The sequence below is a fragment of the Poecilia reticulata genome, linkage group LG3, assembly GCF_000633615.1.
Source record: "Poecilia reticulata strain Guanapo linkage group LG3, Guppy_female_1.0+MT, whole genome shotgun sequence".
Classification (NCBI taxonomy): domain Eukaryota; kingdom Metazoa; phylum Chordata; class Actinopteri; order Cyprinodontiformes; family Poeciliidae; genus Poecilia; species Poecilia reticulata.
This window is the reverse complement of record NC_024333.1, coordinates 2,209,482-2,229,663: the sequence shown is the minus strand read 5'-3', so window position 1 is coordinate 2,229,663 and position 20,182 is coordinate 2,209,482. Positions and strand designations below refer to the sequence as shown.

General features: G+C 39.1%; 1 protein-coding gene across 1 annotated transcript in view; it reads left to right on the top strand.

Moving 5' to 3' along the window:
- Window positions 1-20,182, top strand: part of LOC103462246 (neural-cadherin) — a 357,031-nt gene that overhangs the window by 292,958 nt on the left and 43,891 nt on the right. Inside the window, exons 34-35 of the mRNA XM_008404906.2 lie at window positions 1,421-1,685; window positions 12,317-12,497. Coding sequence (XP_008403128.1) covers window positions 1,421-1,685; window positions 12,317-12,497 — 446 coding nt within the window. The remainder of the gene's footprint in view (window positions 1-1,420; window positions 1,686-12,316; window positions 12,498-20,182) is intronic.

Genomic DNA, 20,182 nt, shown 5'->3' with positions numbered 1-20,182 from the left:
TGGATGGATGGATGGATGGATGGATGGATGGATGGATGGATGGATGGATGGATGGATGGATGGATGGATGGATGGATGGATGGATGGATGTTATCTACAGTTCATGTGATTATGGGTGAGTCTCATAGAAAGTCTCATACGGTGTAAATGTGTGGAATGTGAGACGTGATGAAAGCAGAGATTTACTCTTCAACCACATTAATCTGATTCGCTTCTCTTTGTTTCACCAACATTGAAAACGACACATTGTTTTTGTGTTCAAATAAACTTGTGGTTCTTTCAGAATCATCAGTGGGAGAGTGGTAATTCCAAAATAAATCAGGCGGCTTTTTAAAGCGCTTTACTTGTTGATAAAAATTTGACAACTGAGGCATCATGGATGACTTTTGTTTCCTTTTCTTCGATAGATATCATGTTATTTTGCTCATAAATTCATACCGCCGAGAGTTACCGGGATACATGACTCAACTGCATGATGATGCTGTCAGCATCGCTGCAGGGCAGAAAACGCTGTTTTTGTTCTTGTTCTCATTTAATGAAAGATTGTAACCGTGCTGTGAAAACCTATTGAGCCCCTTAGCATGGGTTTAGCTCTGGAACGCTCCCATGAATTCCATCTCAGTCCGTCCTGGACTCTTCCTAGTTGTTTATTCGTGACTGCTGACCTTAACTCTTCCACAAAACGTCTGAACATTTTATGTAAGTCAATTAAAATGTACTTAATTGAGAAGTTTAAAAAAATACATTTAAAAAATATATATAACTTAAAACCGCACTATGTAACGTTTATCAAAAATATGTCTACCATGTCATGAATGTATGGTATTAGGCAGATAAACTGTGAACAGATCGATCTCCTCCTCCACCTCCTCCCTGAGCTACTATTGTCGTCTGAAGACATGCTCCAAGTCAAAAACAACCAATCAGAGCCAGGAGGCGGGTCTTAATGCTGCCAATCAATCACATGAATATACTGTTAAATTTACCTACGGCAGAGAAACAAGTGAAATCTGTAAAAAGCATAAAATACCATTTTCCCTGTGCTGAATCAGGTCTGACTGGTTTTCTGAAAGAATCCAAACTAAGTTCAGTTTTGCAGACTAGAGCAGCAGGCATTGGCCCTTCTTTTTTTAGCGCTGTAGACATAATTGTCCTCATGCAACAAGGTTTCTCTTACTCCGAATAATCAGTGTGATGATTGGTAATGTAATCATTTCCTGAATGAGCCATAGAATCTATTTACTTGCTTTGTTTGTGTTGTTGTTGATCTATTAAAGCAAGAGTATTCATTTTCCATTCCTGGAACATCTTTAATAACGTCTGAATAATTCATGTTGCTTGTGAGGCTCAGCATTTTACTGCTGCTTTATATACAAACTGTTTTACAAACTCCAGGTTTTCCTTTTGTTCCCTTTTGCAGGTCTTTCAGGGCCTTCTTTGCACTTTCTACAACCTCGGGGACGGAGAGTACAACCTGACCCTACCCAGCTATCGCCTTGACAACGGCGAGTGGCACGAGGTCTCCTTGGACAGACACGACAATGAGATGACGCTGCGGCTGGATGGAGGCGGAGGGAAGAGGGAGGTGACGGGATCGCAGAGCAGAAGCCGAGAAATCATCATCGACCCGACCGCCGTGATGTTGGGGAACTCTTTCCCCTCGGAAAGCAACAAGAGCTTTCAAGGTGGGTAAAAACGACGTGCAACTTGGTGTGTATTCTGCAGGTCTTAAGATCAAAGGTTCAGAAAGATTTTGTGCATTGTAATCTTTAGAAACTCCAAAACGTCTCTGTGTTGGTTCCCTTTCTGAGGAATTGTCAAGTCTGTCTGTAACTTCATCCTGTCACACAACAAACATGTTTGTACTTAACATTTCTCTGAATTATCAATGTTGAAAAGGTTGATGGGAATGACAAAATGTGAAAGCACTTCCTCTATTTTGAAAAACAAAAGTTTTTGCGCGCGCTAGAGTTGGTTTTTCTGAAAAAGCGTTAATGTGCTAAAAAGAGTTTATCTGCCAGAGCTTGGAAATAAATGCAGGTGCAGCATCATTTTAAAATGAGAAAACCTTCTCGCTACAAGATTTAAAAACAAGCTGAAGATAGACTGAAGATAGACTTAAATCTCATTAAAACCAAAATATCATCTCCTTTAAGTAAGAAATAGTAAAACAGCAACACCTCTTGGGATTTTTTGATCTGGTCCAGAATAACCAGGAGAGTCACAGTGTTTCTCTTTACGCCTTTTTAACAAGTCATAATCATTCAGAAGAACGATCCTGTTAAAACAAGAAACTTTGAAACTTTATAGTGAGATATCAAACTCAACTTGTTTTAATGAAAAGGTTTCTTCTTAAAATGTAATATAAAACAGGTTTTACTTATTCTAAGAAAAAAAGTTCTTATTTTAACGCGGTTTGCGTCTCATTATAACAAGATTTTCTTGTTATAATGATTTATCTCCGCCTCCGTAAGATAGACGCACATCATCTAGATAAGTTCTGTGGTAACAAATGTTTACCTTGCACTACTGATTAGCTGTGTCTTTCCTGTCTTTGATGCGGACAGCAGGTGACATCACTGATGCTAGCTGACAGGACAGAACAAATACATCGTATCCGATAGCAACACATTCCTGAAAACCTCTCTGTATTTTTCTCGATTTAGTTTCTTGCAGCCATGCATAACATTATCGTCTGATGAAATTACGCTATGCTTAGCCTGGTTGATTCACTCCAAAGAGCAGAAACACGCCTAATTTGCATTTTCTTTTTTGAGACTTTTTGAACGTTTGCATGACAATTCGATTGACACATAACCAGCATGTCTGTTACCTCTGACAACACAATGACTCATGTCTGTTTAAAGTCTACAGTCATATTTATGAAACTCATGCGAAGTCAACACACCCTTTTAACTTTTTCACGTCTTTTCATATTGCAGCTTTACCCCCTCAGTGTATTTTGTTAGGATATCATGTTATTAACCAACACCGCCGTGAATATCGTGAAGTGAAAGGAAAGTGACACAAGGCGTTCCCTTTTTTTTCTCATCTTCATCGAGTCTGAAAGGTGCAAAGTGCAATTGGTATTCACTCCCCTCCTCCAGAGTTGCACATCTGCTCATCTATGCAAAATACCTCAGGCGTAGTTGAGCTGTTTTTTTTTTTTAGCGTTGGGAAACAAATTTGCCTTTCACACTTATAACACATGACCATGCTTTGACACATGAAGAGCACCTGACCAATAAATTTGCAGGTGATACCACAGGAGTGGAAGGCACACCTGGAGTGATGGCTCAGTGAACGGGAAGGAAGAAGTGTTTATGTGGGTTTTTTCTCTTTCTATTTTATGAGTTTTCATAGTAATAAAGGGACATGAAAAAGCAGGCACCCCCTTACAAACTTTTCTTTTTTTGTTGTTTTTACTGTAAATCTTTCAGAATATGAAACAAATATTTAGAAGTAGACTAAGACCAGTACTTTACATGTTGTTCTGAATTCTTGTGTTTCCTCAGGAATGAGTCACTGATCTGCATTTGGATTCATTTTTGTCTTTCTACTGGTGACTTTCAAGCCTACTTCAGTTTCTATTTAAGTTAATTCTTCATTCTACAGGTCAGGCAGTAATCAGGAAATTGAACCAGGAAATTGTGGGTAATTATACTTAATTGATGATTAAATGTGGGAGAAAATCACTTTTGGTCACAGCACCAGGTTGGCTTGGTTGGCAGGGTATTTTTCAACCTTAAAGGAAATTATAACTTCAAAACTGCATTTTGTTTTACTCAAGTTGACTTTGTCTGATATTAAATTTGATACTGAAACATTTTAGAGTGGAAAAGTAAAAACAGAAGCACTCACTAAGGGGGCAAATATGTTCTTAATAACTTATGTTATAGACTCTCATCTCGTTTTGATCTGTTAAAATGTGAATCAGAATCAGCGAGGTAACACCCGGGTTGAAAGATTCCATGACAAGGTTCTGTTCCTTTGATATTTCATATTTCGCTGGATGGATTTTTTTTGTTTTTGTGTTTTGAAAAGCCACAAAAATCATTCAGGCCGGTGTAGAACAATTGATTGAAGTTCAGATCTGTCCTTCTGATTCTTGTTATGAATCCAGCTCGGCTCGTCTGTGAAACACAATAATGAGTTTGGACTTTATTTATCTGTCTATTCATCCCGTCTTATCAGGTCTACCGCTCAATTATAACTGGTTTGAACTGCTGTCGCCGCTGTCACTTCAAAGCATGGAATAAGTAAACCTTTATCCTAAACACTGTAAATAAATGAGTGAAAAGGAAAAAGGTCAGGAACTTTTCTTTCATGGCGCAAATAACAGACGTAGCAAAGCATCTCAGGTGACAGCCAACACTTAAACAGAAATCAAGAAATGCAACCGCATTCCAAATAAATTTGGCAGGCCATCTTTTCTACATTCACCACTTGAAGTTTGAAACGGAGTAAAGCTTTAAATATGATGTGACATGTTTGATGTGTCACAGTGAAAGTAAAAAGTGTTGTTTTGCCATTGTATGAGATGGGTTAAGAAGGTTTTTTTATCCAACAGGCGCCACTGAAAATAGATTCTTTTATCTATTCATATGCAGCCTCATCAGGGTGGGATTGTGACATTTCTGAGCGTTAATGAATGATTGATATGACACTTTAATGGCTAATTCACTCAAACGATCAGGATAGCGTGTTTCCCCAGAGCTGGCTTCTCGCTCCACAACAACGCTCAGATTAGTGACCAGCTGAAGGCGGTACACTGCTTCACTAACAGATTTATACTCACTGAACTTGTATGAAAGAAATGTTTCAGCTACTTTAAAAATTTGCTTTACAGATTTACAAAAGATGAAAAAAGTTGGATGGAACGTGTCCTGTGTGGGCCTGGGCTGAAAGAAACATTAAAAAGCCAGATTTCAATTTCATACAGGGATAAAGACCTTCATTTTTGGACTCAGCATTTAAAGTTTTCAGCCAGGAAGTTACAGTTCAGAGACTAACTGGCCTTCCAAATGTAAAATGACCCTCAGCGTACGGCTACAACGGTTACAAAGTGGCTTAAGGACAACAAAGTCAGTGTTTTGGCCTGGTCATCATAAAGCCCGGGTGTCCAATAGAGAATCTGTGGGCAGGTTAAAGGTCTTCCTGACTCTGTCCCATCAGTTCTGTCACTATCAATGAGCCAGAACTTCAGCAAACTACGGTGAGAAGCTTGTGGAAAGAAAACCCAAAACTGCTGAGTGGGGATAAACGATATTGGATTTGTGGTTGATATCCGATATGCAGATATACTAAAACTCATTTGGCCGATAACCGATACCAGTACCAATATTTTCTTTCCTATACCTACTTACTGAAACTATATAGCTTCTCTATTGTGGAAATAAAATACTGCATTATCTTTGTCAACTTAACCTGCTACCAAATGAAAATGCTAAAAAGATGCTGAAAATGATGAAACACTTTCTACTTGCTTTATGTCCATTTCATCCATTTTCTGCCGCTTATCCGGGGTCGGGTCGCGGGGGCAACAGCTTAAGAAGGGAGGCCCAGACTTCCCTCTCCCCAGCCACTTCTTCCAGCTCCTCCAGGGGAACCCCAGGCCAGCCGAGAGACATAGTCCCTCCAGCGTGTCCTGGGTCTTCCCCGAGGTCTCCTCCTGGTGCCCGGAACACCTCACCAGGGAGGCGTCCAGGAGGCATCCTTACCAGATGCCCGAGCCTCAACTGGCTCCTCTCGACGTGGAGGAGCAGCGGCTCTACTCTGAGTCCCTCCCGGGTGACCGAGCTTCTCACCCTATCTCTAAGGGAGAGCCCAGCCACCCTGCAGAGGAAACCCATTTCGGCCGCTTGTATCCATGATCTCGTTCTTTCGGTCATGACCCAAGGCTCATGACCATAGATGAGGGTGGGAACGTAGATCGACCGGTAAATCGAGAGCTTCGCTTTTTGACTAGGCTCTCTCTTCACCACGACGGACCGGTACAGCGCCCGCTTCACAGCAGACGCTGCCCCAATCCGCCTGTCGATCTCCCGCTCCCTTCTTCCCTCATTCGTGAACAAGATCCCCAGATACTTAAACTCCTCCACTTGAGGCAGGTCGACCCCCCTTATCCAGAAAAGGCACTCTACCCTTTTCCGGCTCAAGACCATGGCCTCGGATTTGGAGGCACTGAGCCTCATCCCGGCCGCGAACCGCTCCAGCGAGAGCTGCAGATCACGTTCCGATGAAGCCAACAGGACCACATCATCCGCAAAAAGCAGAGATGCGATCCTAAGGCCACCAAAACGGATCCCCTCAACACCTCGGCTGCACCTAGAAATTCTGTCCATGAAAGTAATGAACAGAATCGGTGACAAAGGGCAGCCTTGGCGGAGTCCAGCTCTCATTGGAAACGAGCCCAACTTACTGCCTGCAATGCGGACCAGACTCTGACACCGGTCATACAGGGACCTGACAGCCCGTATCAAAGGGCCCGGTACCCCATACTCCCGGAGTAACCCCCACAGGGCCCCCCGAGGGACACGGTCGAACGCCTTCTCCAAGTCCACAAAACACATGTAGAGTGTTTGGGCAAACTCCCATGCTTTATGTGTAATGTCAAATTTATTCATGACATTTGCTCTCTTTAAGACAATGACAACATTCAAACAGAGCACATTTGATGTAGTTCTGGTTTGTCATATAAAACCGCACCTTTTACATCAGTGAGTTATTTTGACGGAATGGCCTATGTCCGATTTAAATTTTACAGCTAATATTGGCCGATAGCGATACCAAGTCATACAGTGAAAGGCAATTCTTCTAAATACTGAGGAAATGTAAGTAAACCTCTGATTTTGAAGACATTAATAAACAAATCTGACATATTATTCCTTTCATTATTGTGGCATTTAGGAAAGAGAAATAATTTTGCTGATTCTAAATGACATAAAAGAGGAGAAGTTTGGTCTGATATAACTTCAGACAGTGGGGAGAAAAATGTGTCTTTTTATTCAGAGTATGTAAACTTGTGGTTTCAACTGTACCATGTTACCATGAATGATTCTTTGTGCTCATTAATTATTCTTATTCCTGTGCATCCTCTGCAAATCTCATCTCCTTACAGATATGAAAGTAGTTCAGATTTATGTCTGTTTTTTATTTAAATAAAAAATTCAGGACTTCTTTTCTTATTTCACCATCCTAACAGAGGTTTGCTGGCTCCTGTCATGGCCTATCAAACACCTGCAGTGTAGCTTTGACATCCATTCCCAGATGTCTTGACATATATTTTTACATTAAATCGGGTCGTGCAAAATGTCTTGAACAGGCAGGTGGAGACCTTAAACAGTTAAGCTACACAAAGGTCATCTTCATACGCCAGGTCGTTACTGTAAATAATAATTTGTTCTTAATAACTGACCTGGTTAAATCAAGGTTAAATAAAAAGCGTAAGGGGTGAATGCAAGAAGATATTTAAAAACCTTTAACACGCACAAACACACACAAAATGCAAGAAAAAAAAGTTGCTCTCTCTTTCAGCACTTATGAGTCTAAGGAAACATTTTTTTTGGTTTGGAAAAAGAGTTACTGTTTGATAATTGATAAAGAAAAAGGGTCAGAAATAAAAGATGCAGGCACAGAGTAAAAGAGCCTGAGAGCTCCCCGGAGTTAGACAGTAAGACATTTAGACAGCTGCGCCTCAGGCAATAAAAGACAATGCATGAGTTTATTAAATGGCTTTTTAAAGCATTTCTTTTCAACAGAGACAAGACTGATAGATTGTGGCAGGGAATGAGGGACTGAATATGTGCACATTTGTTTGGATTTACTTTTGTGAATATCTTTCTCTAAAATGTGGTAGCTAGAGAAAGAAATGTTTACTAAATACAATAAGTTGGCAGATAGGAGATTAAAAGCAGAAATACTGGAAATATGTCCTCAGACACACTGATTTATGCCTAATAACACGCCATGGAGCTTCTGTGCAATAAACAAAACACATGTTGATCGATTTAAAATAGAAAATACTGTCCTCATTATGCACATTAAACAAATATAAGCCGGGGGTTGTTTCAGTCTGTGCTGGCTTAATCGTTTCACTGTAACATGTTTACCACACAACTGGACAGCGTGGAGCACAGCACAAGTTCAAACTGAGAATTACATTTTAAGTACATCTCAAAAAATTTGAATAAGTTCAATATTTTTTGTCACTTATTTCAGAAGTAAAACTCTTGTATATTATATATTATAGAGAGAGTGAAATATTTAGAACATTTATTTCTTGTTTGGACGATTATTACTTAAAATCCTGTAAGAAGAAAATAAGAAAATCTGTCTTTACCTCTACTTCCCACTTGCAGGTCTGACATTTATAATGTTTATTTTTGCGAGCATGCTGTGAGCTCAGGAAAGCAAACTTGTTTCTTTATGTACATTTTGAAGTTTTACATTAGAGTTTGATGGAAATGGCAAAATTTGAAAAGTTGTCTTCAATTTCACAAACATTTTTTTTCGCTCACAACGCGATTCTTGGTTTTTCCTAAAAAGAGTTAATCCATTAAAAGAGAGAAGGAAACATGTTTACTGAATAAGTTTTGACGTAGAGAACTTTTCCAGTCCAAACCCCCAGCAGGGAGTGGAGGACTGTCAGCCTGCAGTGGCCAGAGAGAGGCACTCTGGGCTGGGATAGGAGTGGTTTAACGCTCCCATCTACTGGTGGGTCTGTGTCTTACCAGAGGCACAAAACTCTGAGAAATTTCTAAGTACAAACCTCCAGCTTGAAGGGGATGGCTCTCCATTTTTCATAGATATTTGCTACTTTGCAGCGTCTGCATCTTGTTTATTACAGTGCTACGTAGCGTCAACACCTGATGAAGTCATGGTTTGCATAGCCTGGTTGATTCCCTCTGATCCAGTAGATGGAAAAACTTTTTATTTTAAAAGTTTTCTCAAAATTTGCATAACAGTTGGATGGAAACATAGCTAAAGGAGATTATAAGTTGATGATCTTTAGGATGGAAAGGTCTGGTTGACAGCAGACACTCTGTAGTGGTTGTAGTTTTCTTGTCAGCAACATGATGCTGACAAGAACAGGTTATCTCTGTCCCCTTGGAGTACCATAAAGATCCATTTCTGGGCCTCTGTTTTTTTCTCTCCTCCTTCCAGATTGGAGCTATTTTCAGAAGCATAACATTTCCTTTCATGTTTTAAGCATATTACAGCTAGGTTTATTTCCACTGAGGTGCATGGCTGGATCCTCTGTCTAGCCTCTCCTTGATTGCCTTGTTGACCTCAGATGAAGGGCTCTTCATTTACTGAATCGTAATGAGAAAAAACACTGAAGTCATGCTGTTTAGGCTTAATGAAACCAGAAAGAACCCATATATCAACGCTTTCTTCCTGATATCACATGACACAAATTTGGCTGATTGAATTTGGAATGCATCTCTCATCTAAATTTCATGGGAAAATATATATATTTTTTATTTTTCTCTTGAACTTGTTTTGGAAGAAAGTCTGTTGTGTGGAAATGAAACGCTGAACAATAATAAATTCTTTTAGAACCTTCTTTCTGGATTACTGTAACCCACTTCTTTTTGGAGTCAGTCTTCCATTTCTCACTTCCAACTGGTACAAAATGCTTCATGCACACAAATTCTGACTTATCTCCTCCGCCTCCTTCCAGTTTGTTTCTAATTTATTTTCCAAGGTACTTTTATTTGTTTTAAATATATTAATATATGTGCTTTTTTTTAATTCATCTAAATTGTTGCACCCATATGTACAATCTCACTTGTTCAGGTTAGTGCACCAGATGTTTTTATATGTTCCAAAGACGTGATGCAGACTCAGAGGTGATAAAGCGCTGCGGCTCCAAAACAGTGGGATGCTTTGTAATTGCACGATAGACAGACACTTTCACTCACTGTTGTGAAGTCTAATTAAAAATATGCTTTTACTCTCTTTCCTTTGACTTGTTGTAATGAATATCATCCACTTTATTTTATTTTACTCTACTGTTTTGTCCTACATGTTATAATTGTTGTATTATATGTCACATAGTTATTTTTACAGCTCTTGTGCATCTGTGTACCATTTTTTTTATTATAATTGTCTGAATGAGGTATTTGGAATAGTGGGATATTTAAATTGATATTAAAACACATAACAAATCCTCTAAAAGCTGTTTCTGGTTTGGTTTCTGGGACATTGAGTTTCTAATAGTGAGTAACATCATTACTAATTTCCATGATGGTTTTTTTTATAGTTTAATGGAACAGAGATTATTACAACAAAAAGGCAAAAATAATTACCTTTATTGTATTGATCGAATTCAGGACATAGAGCTGAAATCTGACAGTGTAAAAGCTGCTGGTTTCCCATCCTGATAGGAAGCCATATGACCTAATTAGCAAATTTCCACTGATTTCTACAATAGTAAAACTAAAGACTTTGACACTCCAATCAAGTACTCAATTGGTTGGAATCTTACAAAAAAGACAAAACTGGGATTTCTTTGATTCAACTTAACTTCTCATAGAGGACAGAAACCACATGCAGGGCACACCAAGGTTCAATTCTAGGACGTCTCTTATTCAATATTCTCCCACTAGCTCAGGTTATAACAGGAAATAAGATTAGCCACCATAACTATGCAGATGATATACAGCTCTGCATTACAATGTTACCAGGTGACTCTGAACTCAACAGTGCCCTGAACAAATGCTTAGAAGAAATCAATAATTTTCTCCAGTTCACTCCAGAAGCAAAACTGAAGTTATTATATTTGGACCTAAAGAGGAACAATCTAGAGTCAGCACACAGCTTCAGTTATTACAGCTAGAAACTAGAGATATCCAGGTTTAGTGATGGCCGGCGCTGGCAACTGAGAAGGAGGTTACTACCTTGCATTAGCTTTGGAGAAGCTAGTGGCTAGCACACGGTTGGTCACACATTAGATTACCTACTTCTGATTAGGAGGAGAAAAAAATTAGGTGGAATCACCCTTTAGCTATCTGATAAATTGGAAACCTCAGTCAGAAGCTAACTTCAGCTCGGCATAGTATATTATGTTTATACTTGGTGTCATGTTGGATTTCAGTAAACTCACATGTCAATAAATCTAATGTATGATTCTTACAGACAGTGTATGCCAACTATCTTGATAAAGTTTCCTTTAAAGATAAAAGTATGAGTCGAGGGTAAATGGCCTATAGGCATGCTAGTAGCTTCCTGGCCAATGGTAAAGCTAGCAAATTCAATGCTAACACTAGCTTATCCGTGCTAATTGCCAACAGATAAGAAAACAAATTCAGTGAGTGACCATGCTAGTCACTAACCCTCCAAAGAGAACATAAGTGAGTAGTCTCTTTCTCATTTGCCAGCACCGGTTGCTGAGTCACAAACCGGCCTATCCAAACTGTAGCTGGCTTCAGAATGGATATAGCCTCCTGCAACAAGGAATCCTGCGACATCACTGGGTACTCAAGTCTGAACTTTGTCTCTGAAACCAAACCACAACGAAACACTCCAACACCACTAAGAGGGTTAATAAATGGCAGCTATGAGATCTAAATTGCAGCACTGCTAACATAGCTTCCTTCACTGCAGCGAACAAGTGGACAATTCTAAGTTGGCTGGAAATGTCACTGAACTGACGAGCTGTGGGTTAGTTTAGTTTTGGGTTCAGCTGGAGGTCGGCTCAAAAGTTCACAGAAGTGCATATCAAGCATTAAGCACTTTATTCCTTCTGTACCTGGCTCAGCTTCAGCTCCTGCTGCGTTCAATCACTGACTGGTAGCTTGATCACAAAGGATGTGTTTATTTTAATTGCTGCTTGGAGTGAAGGTTCCTCTATTATGGCTCTAATAGATACGGCATTGCTGGCAGACTTTTGCTATAGTTGAGCAGGGGTTTAGAGGTTTGCTCCAAACAGATATTTTCAGTGTCTAACAGCCAGTGGTCACACTCCACTTTGATAAGTTTATCAGGTGACTGCACGAGAAGAACTTTTAATTAGCGTAGATAACAAAGCACTACGGAACACATAATGTTATATTCCATATGCATGGAAATCATTGACTTTAATCCTCTTAGTGCTTTTCTCCCCCGCCCCCCATTATTCAGCAACTTACGTAAAACATGTTGGCACTCTGCAGAACCTTTTTGGTGAATGAAAAAATAAACCAGTTCTTTAATCTATTAGTAACATGGACTTTCAAGCTAAACTATTTAATTTTATGTCTGGGTAGATGAATTCCTACAGCAACATTTCCCTGTTCCACTGAGTCGTCCACTTTGATTCCTCCTTCTGCAGGCTGCATCAGGGATCTACGCCTCAACGGTCGTTACATGCCACTAGACAGCCAGCCACGGGACGGGGTTTCCCAGGTCAGCGTGCAAGGGCTCTCCGTCGGATGTTCATCAGACTCCTGCAAAAAGTACCACTGCAAAGCCCCGTTTACCTGCGTGGACTTGTGGAGAGTGCACGAATGCAGGTACACACTCATACACACATGGTATAGAGTTCATTCACTCTGGGAGGCTTACATTCATTTTCATCTTTTTAGGTCAAAGCCACAACGACTGACTTTTTTTGTGTATTCTTCATGATTTGGATTTATTTGGGATCAATCAAAGATCATTACACTTCATCTAAAGATTATTAGCGTAATCGACTAGAGTTAATCCAGTCAAGAATTACATAAACTCATTTCTATTCATTAGTTATCAACTGAGCTAAGAAACCCGAAAACAAATATGAAGGTTAAAAAAGACCAAAAATAACATTTCTACATTACAAACAACTCTGTAAAAGAGGAAGTTTTATGACAAGGGAATGAACTTTCAAATTATTGTCTAACCTGAATAAAGATAAAGAGTTCATAAGTCTCACAGAAACCTAAAGTTTCTCCACAGCCTAAGAGTTCTAATACCTCTCAGACAAGACGGTGAAGCCCAGATTTAGATATAATCTTGTTCTGCCATCTTTTGTCACCAGAGGTGCAACAACCAAACAGGAAAAAGCTCCTTTATTGATCAGCTTGTATTTATACCCAGGCAGTTCTTCCACCTCAATCTGAGAGTTAGTCACATGTCTCAACAATAGAGATTTGGACTCCCAAAGGTCTCTGAGACTGGTGTTTTTGTGCACAGGCTTTCACTAATCTGGAGCTTCTACACTTTGGATTACTTTCAGAATTGGAATGATAATGCTTCAAAAATTACTGACACTCAGGATATGTTCAATATGTTTGGAGGAAAACTGGAATTTACTTAAAGAGCTTTACTTAAAAAAAACACACAGACAAACTCATTGGAGTGCATCCAAGTCTTCAAAGGTCAGTCCTCACTTTGACTGAAAACCTTCTTGATGGACTCTTGACTTCTATCAGTCTTTCAAATCAACTCAATGGGAGCTTTACCTTCTGTGCAAGGAAATGGCACAAAGAAGCGATCAATAAATAAAAAGAGGAATCAGTGGTAAAGTGAGAGGAGTCATAATAGACGGTTAATAAAAACTCATTCAGGTATTTTTTTTTCAAGCACTTTTTGGATGATTGAACAGTTAGCTATGTTGCCTTTCAACAGGAAGGTTGTGGACTTCAAACTTTCTACGTTGAATTAGCATGTTGTAACCATGACCACGTAGGATCTCTCTGGGTTAGAGACGGACCGATCTGATACTAATATCTGTATCAGTCGCTGCATTAAAAAAATGTGTCAGTGACAATGGACCCAATCCACAAGGGCAAATCCATTGAGTCTAACTTTATGCTTTGTGCTCTCAGTGCCTCATGCTTTAGTATTTATTTTACATTATGCTTTGAATTCCTAATTGCACTTTCTGAACCATTTGAAAGGTTTGTTGCAGCTCATTTTGCATTGGTTCTTATATGCCTAATTGAACTGAGTGAACAAATCAAAGTCGTTTTTACATGATTAACCAAATTTGTGAAGTTATTGGTGTTTTTAAGTGTGTTGTACTGATGCAGAGTTATCAAATGCATCTGTTGTTCAGTGCATCCTATGTCTGTGTTTAAATAAGGAAACATTTTAAGTAAATTCAGCTGTTTTTCTGTATCGAATCAGTATTGACCAATACAATACCAATACCTGAGGTTTAGTAGAAGAGAAGAAAAGTTGATCAGTTCTTCTAATCTGGTTACTCCGGCTTCCTCCCACAGTCCAAAAACTTGACTGGTTTCTATAAATTGCCCTCTGGTCGTGTGTGTGTGTGTGTGTGTGTGCGTGCGTGCGTGCGTGTGTGTGCGTGGTTGTCTGTCCTGTGTATCTTTGTGTTTCCCTGTGATGGATTCAGGGTTTACCCCAATGTCTGCTGATGAGCTGTTTTCACTATCACCATTTTAGGCATGCATTAATACCATTCTACAAAAGACAGGTGACGTTTTAGCCACATCATATTTTAGACCACCAGCAGGAACAAAATGTGTTTTTGATCAGACACTTTGCTTCTAAAATTACATTTTGAACAGATTTAAACAAAAGCAGTTGTTGTAGATCTCAAGGAAAAAGAAAACATATATTTTCACCTCTTATGAGGTGGCAACATTCGGATGTAAATTCATCAATTCACAGGAAAGCATTTTATAGAAGTCTAGAAAATAAGTCTTTTGCAAAAGTTTACCAACTTAACATATGAAGAAACATAGCTAAAAAATAACCTGATTTAAAAAGTTTTAGTCTATTTCTATAACATTCAGATTGCAGCACCAGGTGTAGTTATTTCAGGCCTGAGCACAAACGTAAAACACTTTCAGTGAATCCAACTATGACTTTTATATCATTCCAACTCCTATAAAATCTCTATAGGTGTTTTCGCACTGCAAGGAACGGTACGGAACGGAACGGTACGGAACGGAACGGTTTCGACCGTGTTTGCATTAGAACTTGCGACCGGTTCCACCCGGCCCCTTGGAACCACAAGAGCTGTGGTTCCAATCGGGCCGGCTAAGCAGTTCTGCTTAGAATCAGAAGCTGATTGGCCGCTGGTTAATATGGAGTCAGACGTTGATTTTCCGTTGAGAGCTGGGTCTCACTAAACTGTATTTTATTTTGTAAAGAGTGCTCTTTTCAATATTTTTATTATTAGTTTTAATTAGCAATGGATTCGTCTCAATATAGTGCAATCATCTGGTCTAATGATGAGGTAATTTTTTTCCTCCGCTTACTCGCTGATGAACGAGTACAGAATGAGCTAGATCGGTCAACGAGGAAAGAGAAAGTTTTCCGCCGCATCTCTGAGGAAAAGGCTTCGGCCGCTACATCGAAACCATTGTTTAGTTTCAAAAATAATGACATCAGGTACAGCTTCGATGGCGCCCTCGGTGTATATGCAAACACAACAGGGCTGGAGCCGTTCCGTACCGTTCCGTTCCTTGCAGTGCGAAAACGGCTTATGATTCAAGAAATGCTTTACCCTAGTGCTACATGCAGTCACATTTTCACATAATTATCTATTTTTATGTTTATGTTTAGATCTAGCACATCACCGCTGAAGTCACCAGTATAATGTGTTCCATACCAAAGATTGCTTCACTAAATAACCAGCGTTGTACGCAGGAATCAATGTGTTTTCTACTCCCAGGCTCTTCAAAAAATAGTTTCATAGATTGCCTTGGCGAACACTCAAATCTCAATACAATTTACAATAAAACTCTCAGGTAAAGTGCCATCATTTATCAAGCATAACACAATTTTGCCAAATACTTTGGGAAATGATGGGAATTGAAGGATCCTGTAGTTTAGGAGTAAAAGCTGAGATATCATCTTTGGCTGCATATTCCTGCATTCATCTCTTCAGATATTTTGTTTTCAGCTCTGTTAGTTAAACAAATGTGCATGAGTAAATAAAGTAAGGCCATTAAATGCCTTCCAGGTGACGGTCGCAGCGGCTCAGAGGAGTCTCCTGCTGTTGTTTCCTCTCTGCTGGCCCTTTACTGCTGGCTTCCAGAAACTTCCCTGGATCTCCAAACAGTTTTCATCTCCCATTTATTTCTAGTCACCCCGCTGAGTCAGAGTCTGTATTCTTAGTTTTCTGCAAATATTTAGATGTGTTGCTATTATATTAAGACAAACAATAGGGCTGCAAAATTGTGGCATAACGAAATTGTTTTTAAAGTTATAGTTACATTTTTACACACACTCTACATGGCCTTGAATGTCCTATAAATTATAGACTGTTAGTGATTCAGTTGGTGGGGCGTTGCTGGTGTAGGCCATGTTAGGTTCAGTTCCCAACCTTGAGGCCACTGAGGGAGGGGGCGTGGCCCTGAGCTGCTGCAATTGGTCCAGTCTGGTATCAGTCATGACTAATGGGCCGATCTACCAGTTTTATTAACCAATAAGCATCATAATTAAAAAAACAAACAAAAATTGGCCCATGGGGAAACTGCCCGGTCTGCCTGAAGTCTGGTCCAGAGCTTAGACCTTTGCTGCTGATATTCCAACCTTCTCCTTCTGCCCACTTCATGTCTGATCACTATCAATAAATACCCCTGGTGCTAAGCAAAATCTCTAAAAAGGTCAAGCGATTCATTTGGACCATTGCATTTTCAGGCTAGAGAGAATGTAGAAAAAAGACAGAATTTTGTGGCCAAGACAGAAATGTCTTCACTGGTTTATAAGTGAACATATACAAGTTTTAACTTTTTTAAGACTTAAAAGATTTTTAAATGCCAATTTTTTTTCACTTTTTTTGACCTAATTATTGCTTAGATCTTAGATTTTTTTTTTTTTGCTTGTTTTATATTGCTTTATTCATCAGAATTTAATTTTTGCTTTGTTGCCTCATTTGGCCGTCCCATGTTGTGATGTAGTTTTGGGTCCAGATATATGCATTATTTTATACTGTGACTAAACTACAAGGCCCAAAATAACGGGTAACAGGAAGTGATGTCAGTGAGTTGTACATATTTATATAACTATACAAACACAAATAAATAATGATTAATAATGGCACAAATAAATAATGATTAATACTGAATAATATATATTGGATACATGTTTAGATGTGTATATATATATATATATGTGTTTTTCAGCCGACGAGTTCTAGCTTCAGAGAGATTCAGCAGCTGAGATTGAGTCCAAAATCCGATGTGAGATTCATCCGTGCTGCAGTGAATCCGTCTCTCTTTATAGATATCKCYCTCTTCTTCCTCACATCGTGTCTTTARGAARCYTTCAAAACAAAAACGGAMGATTTRGGATGTATCTTACTAGTGAAAGAATTACATATAAATAATAGTCTTTGCCACCTGTGTAAACTTTGCTGGTGAATGTTATAACACAAGTTTTATAATATTTGTAATATTGTTTCATTTCTAATATAGGCTATTGTGTCAGATAATCTAAGTCAATGTTAGAGAATAAATAATTTTTTTAGATTTACGGAATCTCGGTTAGCCTTCATAGCGGGGCTGAACCCGTATTACACCAAGCACTGTAGCTAATATTAGCTGGTATCTCGCCGGTGGACATAAATACAGTAAAGTAATATTCTAATCACAATATATACACAATAATATGTCCATCTTACTTGTGAAATGTTGTCTGTGGAGCCCTCACATAAATAGTCCATCGATCAGAACAACAATATCCCTCAGTGCTGAGGCATCTTCTACTGTTTTGATTGAGCAAAGTAGGAGGGTATACCGCTCCAAGATGGCCGCCGTATTTCCTGCGCCGGAGCAGCCAATGCGGGGTCTACTCTTATATTATGTCTATGGGTAGATAGGTCAGTCAAACTTTATTAACAAACCAGCGTTCTGACAACAATCCCAGGATGCACCGCGCACTTCTTCTTCTACGGGGGAAAATGAAGTCGGCGGCTGCTTACTGTAGTTGCTAGACCTGTTGTGGCTCAATATTGGTCCATACATAAGGCGCACCGGATTATAAGGCGCACTGTCGGCTTTTGAGGAAATTGAAGGTTTTTAGGTGCGCCTTATAGTGCGGAAAATATGGTAATTCAAAGCCCAAACTTTCTACATGATGAGGCTGAAAAATTTTCTCTGCTGTTGCATTTAAGCTCAGAAAGAGAAACATGATAACATGTTCTGAGCTCATAACTTGCTCTGAATACATTTATGAGCTCAGTTTCATAATGTTTTCTGTACTAAATAATTTACAATATAGAATATAATTTTAAAGCTCTTAATTGAGAAAATCTACTAAGTAAAAAAAAAATCACTTAATTTTCATTGATGTTGACCAGTTTTAAAACCTTAAATTGAATTCAATTGCAATACAATATCCTGTCATCTATTTAGGATTTAATTTATTGAATCACCACTACATAAGTTTTCTTTTGTTCTGTGCATACGCTTAAACCGGTTTGCACATTAAAACTCACAGTTGTCTGCTATTAAAGTGTCATATTTTAACTTAGAATATGATCATAGATATTTCTTTTGATTATGATGTATCATGAAAATGATACAAAAACATTGTCAACATTACATAAACGGTTGTAAAACTTTCCAGAAGTCAAAACCAACACATCTGCCTTCATAAACACTAAAAAGAGCCTGAAAGCCTGTTGCCTGGTGACAGAATCATTTGAGACCGATGCTCTCTGTGGATGACTGATGCCCTGGATGGGTCTCCAACTTCTGCTTGATCAACATTTCATATGCACCTCTGTGTTTTCCACTCGTTAGAATCAGTGGGAACGCTGTGCGGTGCACACACACCCAATCAAACGGTGCTCTTAGTCACATCCACTAGTCCCAGCAATTTCTCTGCTATTGGAAACATCAGTCTCTAATCAGTGTGTCCAGCCTTCTGGCTTTCTAGCTTTTAATCTTGCCCCCACCCACACCTTCTCTTTCTTTTTCCATTTCCCTGATCCACTCACCCACATCATCCATCTACCTCCTCCCCCCGGCCCCCAACAATGCTCTTTCTCACACGCAGCTCTTCCATTCATCTGTTATATTTCTATGACTCATCTTCATGAATTTTCTAACCTTCTACCTCTGCCAAATGCACGGTCTACCTCTCTACTCTCATCCATTGCATTTGTTCCTTTTTCCATCATCTGAACTAAACGTTAAAAGATGGTAAGAGCGCAATAAATGCTGGCACTGAGCCCCTAAGCTCAGAAAAGCTGTCCATTTAGCCTAATGTAGAAACCACGAACACGCTTGAAGGAGCAGTATTATGTAAAATGGACTTTTTGAGCTTTGCATCATGTTATAATGTTATGCCCTCATCAGAATCATACCTGGAGTGTTGCTTTGATTCTTTCGTGCATGTTTCAGAAATCCTTTAATCTCCATGGCAACCATTCAACCTCAGTGGACCTGCAGCTTCTCCTCTGAGCTGCACTTTCCAAGCTTCCGTCTCACAGAGCACCCGTCCCCCGCACCTCCCCTACTCAGCTCCTTCAGACTAGCCAGCAGCAATTAGCAAACACCTGGTGGAACTGTGCATCTGCTGAGCTCATTATAGAAGCTACTTCTCAGAGCAACACTGGTAAAAATGTTTTTAAAATGGTTAATAGAGGAGCCATGTTGTGATGACTTCCTGAAGGCAGAGTTTCAGAAAGAGCAGGAGTTTTTAAAGAGACAGAGTCCCAATTTCAAGGTGCTAATTTACAAAGTCAAATTTCCCTTAGGTTACATCTGATATATAGAGCATTTTCATAACAACTGAAGTTGATATAATTACTTAATTGTACTGTAAATTGGCATTATATGCCTGAAAAACACACAATGCTGCCCATATAAATATGCATGTCCACAATTTAGGCACTGATAGTTGGTATGTTCTCTTTACTAGCAGTTTTTGGATTCCAAAAATAAATAAATAAATAAATAAATAAATAAATAAATAAATCCAAGCAGCAATAGCTGAGAGCAATGTGTAGCTGAGAATGTTTTTTTATTAACTCCTGTTAGCAGCAGATCAGAATTCTTGTTCTGGAAGATCTTCTGTCTGTCATTAAAATCTGAAAACGCCACAACCTGCCAAAGCTGGGTACGGCTCTACTTCTGTTTTTAACACAGAATACAAGAGTGGATTATGGCTAATAAATTAAAGTTATGGCAGTTGTTAAATTTAGGTCTGTTTTTTAATGTTTTAATAACTATTTATTGCATTTCTAAGAGCCTGGGCACAGGCTTCAGGGAGCGCTAAGAATAATTGTCTCCAAATG